The sequence below is a fragment of the Ochotona princeps genome, chromosome 2, assembly GCF_030435755.1.
Source record: "Ochotona princeps isolate mOchPri1 chromosome 2, mOchPri1.hap1, whole genome shotgun sequence".
In the NCBI taxonomy this organism is placed as follows: domain Eukaryota; kingdom Metazoa; phylum Chordata; class Mammalia; order Lagomorpha; family Ochotonidae; genus Ochotona; species Ochotona princeps.
In genome coordinates, this window is record NC_080833.1 from 4,021,919 (window position 1) to 4,035,501 (window position 13,583).

Consider the following 13,583-nt stretch of genomic DNA (forward strand, 5'->3'; position numbering starts at 1 on the left):
TCCTCCCTGTTCTTTGTTTCCCAGCCTCGCCCCAGCAGCGGTGGGGTGCATTTGCTGCTCCCCTACGGGGTAACTGCCCATGGCTGCCTGAGGCTTCTCTCTCTCTCTGTCATTTCCCAAGGTTCGGGCAATATGATGCTCTGATCTGGCCTCCTGGGTTTCCAGACATCCCAAAGTGAGATTGTACCTGTTCACCTGGCACCCCTCCCAGCCAGGCTCTTCCCTGCCCCCAACAGCAGCACACCTAGATCCTCCAGTGAAGCCATTCATCAGACACTAGAGGCCCTGGGGAGCAATGCCACCCAGCTCCGGGGGGGTGGAGCAGGCCTCCTGCCCTAAGGTTCCTGCCCTGAGCTCTCTGCCATTGCCTCTGAGCTTTGGTGGCCTGGCAGTCCGGTGACCCATCAAGAGCCAGCCCATCCCAGGCAAGGGCTCACCCCAGAGAAAACCCCATCCCGCATCACCCAGCAGGGAAGGGACCCCTAGAAAAGCCCCTACTAGTTCCTCATGTTACCAGCCAACTCCAGCCAGGTCTGGAGTCCAGGGCATTATGAGGAGCCTCAGGTCAGCTCCAGGAGAGGCAGGGCCAGTCCCAGGGAGAGGGTCCTCTGGCCAGGGACTGCAGTGGGAGAGCCCACGAGGGCCTGGCTGGGAGGTGGGACTGCGGGCTCCGGGCCAGCGCCCCGCCCCGTCTCGGGAGCGCCTATCGGCCTTCTCCGGCCTGGACACCAGGTGGCGCTCTCCGCCCTGACCTGCGCAGCTTGGACCCCCCCACACACCGCGGGGAAAGGTGTTTACGGGCGCCTTGGGTGGGTGCACCCCAGGTCAGCCGGGAGCCGCCGAGGCCAGCGCCCCCGCTCCCTGCACCCCCAGGGAGCGCCTTCGCGCACTCTGGGTGACCGCCCCGCCTCTTAGCCAAGCCGTAAGTACAGGACCAGAAAGGCTCCGTCCGCCCGGGGCTCGAGCGAGCGGGCGCGACAGCAGGTGCCATCAGGCCCTCACTGGCCAGGGCACCGGCGCCACCCCAGGCTGGACCGAGGTCTGGGCGCCCCCGGCCTTCCTGATGCCCGCCAGCCGCCCCAAGACGCCTCGCGTCCTCGCGTCCTCTCCCCTGGAGCTGCCCCTCCCAGCACGAGGCGGCCTGCCCTTCCATCCCAACACCCAGCCCTTGGTGGGACCATTTTTCTGTCCCATCTCTTCTGCGTCTCCCACCTCTCCGGCCTCTCTCTTGAATCCCCTACACAACTTCCGGTCCCAGGATAGGGGAGGGGGACAACCCTACAAGTTCAGGGCTGTTTTCAGGCTGTGGCGTTCTCTCAATCTGACCCCCCAGTAAAGGCACAGGTCCCCTCCCTCCCCTGTGTCTCCCTCCTGGGTCGCGCCTGGTGAGCTCTCAGACACGTGACTGGCATGTTAGGGGGAGGGTCTGGGGTCACGATGGCTGTTCACGCTGTTCCCAAGCCCGAGGGGCTTAGCAAGGTGGCAGGGCAGGGCAGGGCATGCAAGCTGGGGTCTAGGCATCTGGTGCTTGCCAGCAGGGGGAGGGAGGGTTGTATTCAGTGGGAGCAGGGAGGCCAGGGCTCCCCACCAGCCTGGGGCCGAGGGGCAAGGGCCTGGCCTATGCTGTGTGCCCAGCCAGGGGCACGTCTCTGCCCCCTCTGTCGCTGCAGGGAGGTGTGAAGGTGCTCATTACGGGCCCTTGGCAAGAAGCCAGCAATAACTACAGCTGCCTGTTCGACCAGATCTCCGTGCCAGCGTCCCTGATCCAGCCGGGGGTGCTACGTTGCTACTGCCCAGGTAAGAAGCTGGCCCGGCTGCTCATGCCCGGGGTGGCCTGAGCGAGCAGATGGAATGTTGTTGGGTCCCCCTGTGATGGTCGGCTCACGGGCCCCCTATCAGGCACCTTCTGTGGTGATTGAGAAGACAACCTGATGAGGGGACAGACAGTTCAGAGAACTCATCCATCTGGGGTACACCCAGGACTGGCTGCAGCAGGAAGTGGAGACTGCTCTGGGCCTGGAGGGCCAGCGAGGCAGGGGAGGCCTGGTGGGCGGGCACCAACAACAGTACAATCTCGGCATGCAGGCCTGGACAGAGGGGTGCAGGCCCAGACGGAGGGGTGCAGGCCCAGATGGAGGGGTGCAGGCCCCACAGAGGGGTGCAGGCCCAGACGGAGGGGTGCAGGCCTGGACAGAGGGGTGCAGGCCCGGATGGAGGGGTGCAGGCCTGGACAGAGGGGTGCAGGCCCAGACGGAGGGGTGCAGGCCCCACAGAGGGGTGCAGGCCCAGACGGAGGGGTGCAGGCCTGGACAGAGGGGTGCAGGCCCGGATGGAGGGGTGCAGGCCTGGACAGAGGGGTGCAGGCCCAGATGGAGGGGTGCAGGCCTGGACAGAGGGGTGCAGGCCCAGACGGAGGGGTGCAGGCCTGGACAGAGGGGTGCAGGCCCGGATGGAGGGGTGCAGGCCCCCACAGAGGGGTGCAGATGCTCCATACCCGCCTGCCACTTCCCTTTTGGTTTTGTCAGCACCCACTTACCTCTCTGCCCTTGTGTCTGGCCAGTAGTACCTCCATGAGGGGCACCAAGGTCACCATGGTGTCCCCAGGGCCAGTAAAGGGCCTGGCATGTCACAGGAGGGTGACTGACCATAGGAAGGAGTGAATGAATCTCCAGAAGTTTGGGGTCAGTTTCCATCTGGTGTCGAAAGGCCCCTTGGCCGGCCTTGAGTCCCTCCCTGTCGCCCCCCGCCCCCCAGCATCAGCTCTGGAGTGTGGCCTGTGTAGCGAAATCAGCAGCAAGCAGGAGACACTGAATTGGGTCAGGGGAGAGTGACCGCTTCCATTGGGGTCGCCTGTGAAAGGACAGGAGATGAGCCCCAGGGCAGAGCAGAGCTGACCACGCTGGGCTCTGGGCTGAGCCCACCTCTCCTTGGCTGCACTCAGGCCCACCTCTCGCTGTGCTGTGCCCCAACCAGGGGCTCCTGAGCCCCACACACCCTTCTGTCCCTACACACACACACACACACACACACAGTGCCTCCTTGAAGCCTGCCCGGGTTGTGGAATGGGGCTGACTTTTACCTGAACCCAATTCCATCAATTTCCCAGGGTGTCAGGCTGTCCCTGGGGGATCCTGCTCCCATCCCACTGGCAGCCTGCCTGGCTCTGTGCTCCCAGCAGCCCTGGGGGCCCTGCAGCCTGACTGCCCCAGATGCCTCAGGGGCGAGGTACAGGCAAGGGCAGCGTGGTGCCACCCTGTCCACTTACCACCTGCTGCTGGCTGGCAGTGGGTGCCACATCTCATCCCTGAATATCAGGCCCCTCCAAAAATAAACGGCCTTCATGTGACCTCTGCGTGCTGTGTCAGGAGCTGGGGTCAGACACCCTGGGAGCTTCTGGGCCACGTTAGCACAGGGGTCACCTCTCTGCCAGGTGAGTGAGTGCAAGGCTGGGCAGGAATGTGGAGCGTGCTCAGCTCTATTCGTGAGGCCTGGGGTACCAGCTCTGTGAGGGTCTCTGCAGGTGCTGCTGGTCCCTGAGTTGGCAGTGGAGTCCCACTGAGTCATTTCAGTTCTTGTGGCCAAAGGCATCTCGGCCACCAGGCTTCGGGCAGACTGGGAGTGGGGACCCCTTTCTAGAGCGGCTAACCCCATGTGGGGACCCCTTTCTAGAGCAGCTAACCCCATGTGGGGACCCCTTTCTAGAGCGGCTAACCCCATGTGGGGACCCCTTTCTAGAGCGGCTAACCCCATGTGGGGACCCCTTTCTAGAGCGGCTAACCCCATGTGGGGACCCCTTTCTAGAGCGGCTAACCCCATGTGGGGACCCCTTTGGACGATGCCTTTTTGAAGCTCAAATTGAAACATGTCACTTCATGAGACTGGTCTAAATGTTCCCCCTCGTGCGTTCATTCATCCTTCTCCTAATTTACTAATCAGCATCTTAGACAGGTATCCAGAATGGAACAAGCAATATAGTACTCAGCTCCTCCCTGAGCCCCTGAGCCCAAGGAGCTCCCGACACACAGGGAGTCCTGCGGAAGATGCGCTTGCTGCCCTGGGGATGGGGGGCTGCGGGCCACCCCGGGACCTCAGAGTGTCCCCAGGGGAAGCTGGGCCTGAGTTTGATCCTTGAAGCCAGCACTGGACTAGCCTCATCACAAAAAAAGGGCTCAGAGGCCACCGAGGGCTGGGAATGACACACGAGGAGGGCCAGGAAGCACAGGTGGCCACTGCCCACTGGCCTGGTGCCCCTGCCCAAGCAAGCCAGAGGGTTCTGCCTCACAGTCTCCATGCCATCCCTGGAAGCAGGAGACACACAGGCACACACTGCCCCCTCCCAAAGACTCCCAGGGTGCTCCTAGGCTGGGTGGGAGCCCAGCTGCCTCCACCTGGGGTGGACCGAGGTCCAGGGCCATGTGAGCGTGCTGAGCCGAGGCTAGAGTGGAGGGAGAAGAGGCAACCGGCCCCACCCTGGACTCCCAGGAGGCTGAACAGGTATGCTTTGAACTCACTCAGTGACAGTTGGCTACGGGGGAAAGAGTAGACCAGGTCCCTGCGCCCATGAGTCAATGAGGCAGTGGCCCCTCTGCTGAGCGCCAGCTCAACATGGCACTGCTGTCAGCAACCTGGGGAAACCGAGAGCTAACGATGGCCGGACGGTGAGGGGAGGCCGGGCTAGGTGGGCCCGGGATGTGACAAGGCCCTGAGGCAGAAGCTTCTGCTGCCAGCCACGGGGCGGAAGAACTTGAACTCTAGGGGAGGCTGGAAGGAGATAGCAAGGGTCCAACATAAATCCCGCCTAAGTCGCAGGAAGGAGTCCTGTCTGGCTTTCCTGTCTGCGGGAATGAGTGAGCGTGTGGGGATGTGGACTGTCGGGGAGGACGAATGGAAACAGGAGGAGCGGCCTGCTGTGCTGGGCAGAGGGTTCTTCAGCTTTCCTGCTTCGGAAAGGAGGGCTCCCTCTGGTAACGTGCTCCCACTGGCTTCCTGCAGGTGCACAGACCACACCCCCGCCCCCTGCCCCGGCACCATTGCAACAGGAACAGGGCTCAGAGATGTCCCCACGAGGCTAAGGGGCAGGCCCTTGGAGTACAGCAGTAACAGAGGAGATAGAGGGAGAGGCAGAGCCAGCACTCGCCAATGGGCTGGCACCCAGGGACTCAAGGCAGGTCCTTTGCCCTCTGTCTCGGGAGAGCCGAGATCCCTTAGGTCGGCCACCCTCCAACGTCACTGCAGGCTGTGCCGCGCCAGGGAAGAGTGGAAGAGGTTCTGCCCAGGAGGCTCATGTGGGACAGGGGAAGGCCCCCTTCCTTCCTGATGCTGAACTGGGCAAACCCTGGGAGAGGCAAGTGACCACAAGCTTGGAGACCTGCCCGGTGACACCACGCTCAAAGCCACGGGATCCTGGACTTGGCTGGGAAGCCCCAATCAGAGAGGCGTGACAGGGGTTCCTGCTGGCTAAGGTCACGACTTGGACCTGAGCCCCTGCTGCCTCCACCCTGGGGTGGACCGAGGCCAGGGGGCAACACATTGGTTTTCTCGGGGGACTGGGATCTGCGGCAAGTGTTCTTGGTGGGGTGGGGGTGGGGACAGCTGAGCCCTTTCTCTGTCCCAGGGAACAGCTGACCTGGACAGTGGCCTCCAGTCTGTGAACTGGTGAAAGCTGAGAACCCAGACAGTAACGCAATCCTTGGGCGTGCCCTCCCTGGAAGTCTGTGCTGGGGACGCCCTGGCTGTGGGTATCTATCTGGTGCCCCGGTAGGGCAGGACACAAGCCACTACCCGTGCGACTCTGGTGGGCACCATGCAACAACAGCCTGCACCCAGAGCAGAGGCAGATCTCTGCCATGGGCTGCCTTGTCTCCTGCCCACAGTGAGAGTGCCTCATTCAGGTACGCAGCACATACAGTGAAGTGCGTTGAGTTGGGACAGGCATGCCCTCCCAAGAGTTTACTGTCCCGGCATGGAGGGAGGGGCAGCACCCGGGGTCTCCCATGCAAGCTGCGACCTATGGGACAGGCACAGCCGGGAGGCAGAGGGACTTTGTAGAAACACACAGGATCCCATGTGAACGGAGTCAGATCAAGCCTTTAGGATAAGACAGAAAGAGGCACCAAAAAAGCTCACACAGCGAATGTCCCTGGACCCCGCCTGGGATGGCAGAGACAGAGCGCAGGAACCCAGGGCTCCTGCCCACCCCCGGGCTTGGGGGAGGGGCCAGAGAGGTCCCCAGAACTAGCAGCCTTGCCTTGGGGCCACAGGAAGGAGCCCGGCAGATGCAGGTGGCACCCACCCACCCCATCCCCTGACCTCTCGGTTTTTTCCTTGCAGCCCATGACACTGGTCTTGTGACCCTACAAGTTGCCTTCAACACCCAGATCATCTCCAACTCGGTGGTGTTTGAGTACAAAGCCCGGGCGCTGCCCACGCTCCCATCCTCCCAGCACGATTGGCTGTCCCTGGACGGTAAGAACCATGTGCCTTGCCGGGCTCTGAGGGACAGGGACACTCAAGCAACTGGAGAGAGGGAGGGGCGTCCGGGTCTGCGCCAGCCTGGGTCTGGCCGCTGGCTGGGCCCGCCCTCTATCTGGTCTCTCTGGAGGCCTGGCTGGTGGCTGCTGCTGCTGCCTGACCAGCCAGGCAGGGGGCTGGGAGGTCCTTCTCTGGACAGACCCCCAGCAGCGAGGTTTATGCAGTGCTGCCTTCCTGCAGGGTCATTGCCATGGAGATTACTTGCAGCCCCGCCCCCAGGCCTCTGAGAGAAGAAGGCAAGGCATTGGGGTAGAGAAAAGCTGGCTGCTCCAGACCCCCCCCCCCCCCGCCACGTGGACAGCCCTCAGGAAGCCCCAGGCCCAGGCCCAGGAGAGGACAAGCCCACTCCTGTGCCCTTCGGGAACCTGGGCCTCGAATCGGTGGCTCCCCTAAGCCCCTCTGCTCTGCCCAGTGCACCCCCTTCTCACCTCCTAGGCTCCCCCTCTTGCCTGTTGGATGCCTTCCCTGAACCACCAGGGTGCCTGCTCCCAGCCCCCGCCCCAGCCGTGCCAGGGCACCCAGCAGCCACTCTGGCCAGCGAACCCTCAGGAACTATTCCCAGAGGCAGCTCTGGGTCAGCAGGCGCCTGCACCCTGGCAGAGGCCGGAGCCAGCCAGGGTTGTGCCGGTGACCCGCGGGATGTAACAGAGAAGGGCAGGGTGACCAGGGGTTCCCGTTCAGGAAATCCGGTTTCAGTTTTACAGAACAAACGAGAAAGGAGCAGGGAGCTTCCGTGGAGCCCTGGCTCTCCCTGAATGACTGCCCCAGGTGGCCGCAACAGGGCTCTCAGGGGGCTGGGGGAACCATGTGGTGTCCCACCTCCACGGGGGCCAGCCTGGAAGGTGGAGGAGGCTTTGCAGGGGTGCAGCCTCGGCCAAGCCGGGCAACCTGAGCAGTGAGGGCTGTGGCTTAACCACCAATCAGGCACGCCAGCTTGGGTCTGGAGCTGGGACACCCTGCTTAACTCCACGGGCCAGCCCGGTCCCGAAGGAGATGCCTGCTGTGCACCTGCCGCCCTGAACGGCGCTAATCCACCCCTCTTTGATCTTGGCCAAATGATGTGAGGGGAAGGAGGTGGCGGCAGAGGGCCTTGGGGACCGGGCGTGTTACTTTGTGTCCCTAAGTGGACAAAGAGGACAGCGTTCCCCCAGCAACAGCACGTTGGGGGGAAGGGCAGTGCCAGTGCCGCAGCCAGAGCGCCAGAGTGGGGGGCGGAGGGGACAGCCAGCCGCGCTCCACGGAGGGCGAGGGTCCTTCCCCTCCTTTCGCCCTCCCACTCACCACCCGGCCTGGCGGTGAACTTGGCGTCGGGCAGACGCCGCCCCTCCCGGCTCCGCAGCCCCGGGGCCCCGGCGCGCTGGCCCCTCGGTGCCCGGCAAAGTGGCGGGGGCGCGGGGGCGTGGCGGCGCGGCGGGCGGCGACTGCGGCGCCAGCTAAGTGGGGCACGGCTGCGGCGGAGGAGCGCGCGCTCGCACTGCACAGTCGCGCGCGCGCGCACCCGGGGCGCAGCCGCAATGCGGAGTGCCCCCCGCGGCAAGGCCGGCGGCGCGCGTGCGGGGCTGCGGGGCTGCGGGGCGCTGGGCTACCGGCAGCGGCGGGGACTTGAGGGGCCGTAGCCCCGGGGGAGAGCAGAGAGCCGGGGGCTCCGGCCCACGTTTCCACGCGCTCGGCGCCTTCCCTTGCGTCCCGGGGCGAGCGTGGAGGGAGAAGGGGCGCAACAGGGCTATCACACATTCCCCGGCTCCCACCCCAGGATGATGGAAGGTGTGCTGGGACGCGAATTCCTGCCGGCGCCTGATTGAGCTGCGTGTTTATTTGCCTGGCTAAAGGCCGCTGCGGGACGCGGGGGCGCGCGCAGTGCTGGGCTCAGCCTTTGTCCTCCGAGCGTCTTTGTCCTCGCAGCGCGGTCTCTGTCCCCTGGCTCAGCCTTTGTTTATGGAGCCCCGCCCAGCGGGGAACGATCGTTCCGGTGGAAGTGTCGTGGTGCGGGGGCCCTCCCCTCTCCCTCTGCCATCCTGGCAGACTTGGGGCGTTAGGATGCGGGGAGGCGGGAGGTAAACCAGGGAGCCGCAGAGCCTCCCGCGGACCCAGGGCGCTTCCCTCTCCGCGGTGAATTTGAAGGGCAGAGATGGGGGTCCTAGCGCTGTGAGGGAAGCTCGCAGGCGTGAATCCGAAAAGCCCAGCGCAGTGCGTTGATCAGGAAGGCTTCTCGGAGAAGTGACCCTGCCGGTAAAAGCTGTAGTCGGGGCAGGCATCAGCCGGCTAGGAACGGGAGGGGGTCGGCCAGGAAGAGGGGGAAGCAGGAGGAAGGGCCAGCTGCCTTTGGCCAAGGCTGTCCCCGACAAGTGCAGTTTCAGAATGGATTTCCACCTGGCCTGACCCCTGACCCTTTGCTAGGGAACTCCAGGGAGGTCTGAGCAGGTCATTTGGGGATTGCCAGGGAAACCTCTTCCCCGCTGGAAGTGGGCAGGCCTCTGGGGAATGTCCCTCGCGCCTGACATGGGTCTGTGGAACACGGGGCTGTGCTGGTTTCACCGAGGATTTGCGGTCTGTTTAGACTCCTGTGCTTGCAAAGGGCAGCAATACAGACTGCTGTGTGGCCCGAGCTGCGGGGTGGAGCAGGCCCCCTCCGCCCAGGGCAGCTGGGAAGCCCCTGGTGACCCAGTCCTGGAGGGGAAGGCCAGTGTGCCCTGTGTCACCTCCTTTCTCTTCTCCCTTTGTCCTTATCTAGAAGCCTCAGGGTCTGCCCATCCCCACCGCCCCATCCTTGTCCCAAGCCCACTAAGCTGCTTATCCTGGACATCTGATTCCCCTGTCTGGGTGAGAGGCTTGGAGGCAGAGAGAGATGTAGCTTTCCTGGGCTTTGGCCAGTCACCTGGGGGCAGGTGACCTGGGGAGGAGGGGGTGACCTTGTCACCCAGGCAGAGTACAGAGCTGGCTGGGAGCTTAAACCCCTCTCTCCCAATGCCTGCCTCTTGGGCGGCTGCCAGGAGTGTGGAGGTGCTAGCAGGACCTGCTCCCAGCCAGGCAGAGGCTACTGCGGCGGGTGCATTCCAGAGGCCCCAAGCTTCCCAGATGATCTGAGAGGCAGAGGCAAGCGTGCAGGAGCCTAGCTGGGGCAAAGATGTGTTGGCGATTCACTAAACAGAACACAGTTTTCTTTCTGGGGTAAAAGACAAACTTGACAACATTGAAGAAGCAGAGAGCTGCCTTACCCCTGCCAAGGCCAAGCTGACAGTCCACCTGACCGTCTGCCCCCAGGGCCACCTGTGGGAAGGGACAGGAGAACTTTCTGGAAGCCACCAGGAGTGAGGTCTGGGATGGATTTAGGGTCACACCTGTGCATGGCAGAGGCCTCTGGCCACAGGAAGCAGCAGAAGCCAGTGAGCTAGTCATTGTCTTCCTCTTGTTTTGTTTTGTTGTTTTCTTTTTCTAAGATTTAGTTGTTTATTTGAAAAGCAGAGTTACAGAGAGAGTCGGAGAGACAAAGAGAGAGAGGAGATCTTTCAGCCTCTGGTTCACTCCCTCAGCCACAATGGCCAGGGATGGGCCAGGCCAAAGTCAGGAGCCGGGACCTCCGTCTGGGTCTCCCATCTGGGTGCAGGGTCCTCCGTCCGGGTCTCCCGTCTGGGTGCAGGGACCTCCGTCCGGGTCTCCCGTCTGGGTGCAGGGACCTCCGTCCGGGTCTCCCGTCTGGGTGCAGGGACCTCCGTCCGGGTCTCCCGTCTGGGTGCAGGGTCCTGCTTCCACAGGTGCAGTAGCAGAGAGCTGGCTCAGAAGTGGAGCAGCCAGAACTTGAATTGACAGTTATGTGGGATGTGGGCATGGCAGGCAGCAGCTGAGCCTGGTGTGCCACAATGCTGGCCTCTTGGTCTTTTTTTAAATTGCTGTGCAGGTGCATGGGGTGCAGCGTTGCATTCCATGGTCCGCAAGCAGGTGTCAAGATCAGAACAGAGTTCTTGTCTCTGACAGTGTGTCATTTCTCTGTGTTGGGAAAGGTCCCAGCTCTATCGCTGACCCCACTGAGCCAGGGAACGCTGCTGTTTGTCTGTGCCTGTTCACATCTCCCCTTCCATGTGTCCATCCCGTCCCCTGCCCAGCCCAGGCAGTGGTTGCCTGTCTGACCTGGGGACAGAGTCTTAGCCCCCGGACCCCTCCGATGAGCCAGCTGCTGCCCCTGCCGTTTGCAGTGGGGACTTCACTGAAGGGATCTGTCGCAGCTCATCCGTGTGGCAGGGACCTGGTCACCTTGGAGCTGGGTCTCACTATTGGCAGTGAAAACGGTACCTTGCCAAGAAATGCCACAGACTCTGTGGAGGTTGGGGAGGCCATGGGGGGAAGCAAGGTGGTGTCCGTGAGGGACTCCTCGGCACACAGACAGATGCAGGCTGTCCCCTGACCTCTGGTCCCCTGGGGGGTCCCGTGACCGGTTTTAAAGTTTGAAAATGGGAGGTTCAGACCGTGCGGGGGTCAGTTCTGGCAGCTTTCGCTCGACCCCTGCAGGGGAGTCCTGAGCACCTAGGGTGTTCCCCACCAGCTGTGCGGTTCACACAACATGGATACCCTCTGGGTTCTGACCTCCAGGTGAGGAGGGCCCACCAGCTGTGCGGTTCACGCAACATGGATACTCTCTGGGTTCTGACCTCCAGGTGAGGAGGGCCCACGTGCCTCTGAGGCCTGTAGGGGAACAGCCCTCCTCACCTCTCCAGCTGCCACGTCCGCTTGCCTGTCTCCATTGCCACGCAGCTGGTCCTCCCTTGGGGGGTGTCTCTGTGCCTCTCCTTAGGACACCGGCCGTTCACGTAGGGCCCATTTAATCTGGGAGGAGCTTGTCTTAACCCAGTTAACATCTGTAAGTGACTTCAAAGACAATATCCCTCAATGGTTTTCAGAGGGCAGGAGTCATCTGACCAGGCACACCATGTGTGGGCCATATTTCTGCAAGAATCCAGAGCATCAGGGGGCACACTCCAGGTCCCCAGGCTGGTTGGGTGAATCCTGCTGAGGGTCTGTGGCGTGTGGGGCCCGGCTCTGGCAGGCACTGAGAGGGGTGCAGCCACACGGGGCGTTAGGTGGTTCTGCCCTGCCCCAAGGCAGCCTCTTTGGGGAGTGTAACGTGCAGGACAGCTTCCATCCACACTGCATCAATCCTGGACCTAGGGAGGAAGGCAGGGAGAAGGCACAGAAGGGGCAGAGACAAGCTGCTGACCGGCTGGCACCCTCAGGAACAGCTGTGGGGCAGCAGGACAGACTGTGCCTTGGCCTCAGGCCCTCGCTCCCCCGCCATGACATGCTGACAGGTGTACTCCCTGCTGGGGCTTCAGCAATCTTGGGAGACCTCACGGCTCCATCAACTCTCCTTTGGTTTGAAGACACCACCAAACCCACTGGCCACGTCCCCCCTCTGTGGAAGCCCTGTTCTGCACTCTCCACCTGCTCCCACGGCTCTGTCTTCTGGAAGGTTCCTTGAGTAGTCACAGGGCTGGTTCTTTCCTGAGCTACAATCCTCCTCCTGCCCATTCTCTCGGGGCTTCCTCCCAGGCAGGGCTTTCTTTCCCAGCCACTAGAGCACCCTGATGGCTGCTGTTTTGTGTCTCTGATCCAGAACCTTCCGTTTTGCCACCCCTAGCACTAACCAGCTCAGGTTCCCCTGGATGAGCCAGCATCCCTCTCAGGCTTCTCTTGTGATCCAGCCAGCTCCCCTTCCTCCCCATGCCCTGTCCTCCTTCAGTCTTCCTGGCCCTAAGGCAGAGTCCAGCCTAGACCCTGGCATTCTCCTAGAGAACCTTATGGGCTCCCTGCCCACTTCCTCAGTGCAGCCTAGAACTTCTCTCTCCTTCGTTTCGTCCACATTCTGTTCCCCTCGGTGCCCTCTCCACCACCATCATTCAGCCCCCAACAATCTCATGTTCCTAACCCCGTCTTCTGGCCTCCTTCTGAGGGTGCTGTTCATCCTTGTGACAGAAAGGAGGAGGGAGCCAGCCCCACCCCTGCAGGATCCTGGAAGGAACCACGGGCAGGGAGACCACAAGAGCTCGGGAGGCACCATTGCCACAGGGTGAGAGGAGACGGGGGGAGCGCAAAGGGACCAGTGAGAAGGTGGTACTGATGCAACCAGCAAAATGGAGTCGAGGGACCTGGGGTGAGGTGGGATGGGGACATTAGGAGGTGAAGTCCAGGCCCCCGTGATGATTTGGAAACGGAGGGCAAGAAAGAACATTGGGAGCCCGAAGAGTTAGAGGACGTTGGTACAGTCGTGTCCTGTGATGAAGTGTCTCCCAGGGGCGGAGGGGCCGGGGAAGAAGGGACATGAGAGTTAGGGCCGGCAGCCTCGCTAGCCACGCCCAGGTCACGGACGGGTTTGGCAGTCTGGAGGCCAAGGGGAGATCAGAGTGCAGTGGACGGTCAGGGGTTGTCAGCTGGTGGTGTCTGAAGTCAGGTGCAGAAGAGATGCCACAGGCCACCCCTGTCACCTCCCCACCCGTGTGGGGGTGTCCAGCAGAAGAGGAACTGATGATGAAGAGCCGCTGGCGAGATGGGAGGAACCCCAGAGGTCTTTAAGGGAAAGAGCGGGTCAGCCAAGCCTGGTGCCAAGTGGAGCTGCTGGAGGAACGCACGTAGGGAGGAACTCAGAAGCAGCTGGGAGTCCAGATGGAGGAGAAGGGGCTGAGCCCAGCTCCTGCTCAGGCCGTGACCTTCCACCCTCTGAGTTTGACGGACAAGCAGGGGCTGCTCGGATCCTGACCTAGCCTGGCCTGGGAGACCCCATGCATTCACCCCCTCCTGTGCAGCCAGAGAGAACCTGGCTTCCCTGCCTTCCATGCCTCTGCTCTGGTGTTGGTCCCACACAAGTCTATGAGTTTGTGGGCCCCCAGGAAAGTGGCATCCCTATCCATGAAGACCCCCAAGTGACCCCACATCCACCCTAGTCCCCAGAACTCACACTCATCATCTCTCCCCACTAGGGTGCAGGGGCTGCAGGCAGGCCCCTGAGCAGTGCTTGTTGCTGGCACATGGGACTCTAGCCTGGCAGGCCTGCGTGGGCAGCTGCA

General features: G+C 62.5%; 1 protein-coding gene across 1 annotated transcript in view; it reads left to right on the forward strand.

Moving 5' to 3' along the window:
* The window catches only part of LOC101529813 (calmodulin-binding transcription activator 1), a 439,149-nt gene that overhangs the window by 377,969 nt on the left and 47,597 nt on the right, over positions 1 to 13,583 (forward strand). The window contains exons 7-8 of the mRNA XM_058674694.1: positions 1,671 to 1,797; positions 6,331 to 6,465. Of these exons, the coding sequence (XP_058530677.1) occupies positions 1,671 to 1,797; positions 6,331 to 6,465 (262 nt within the window). The remainder of the gene's footprint in view (positions 1 to 1,670; positions 1,798 to 6,330; positions 6,466 to 13,583) is intronic.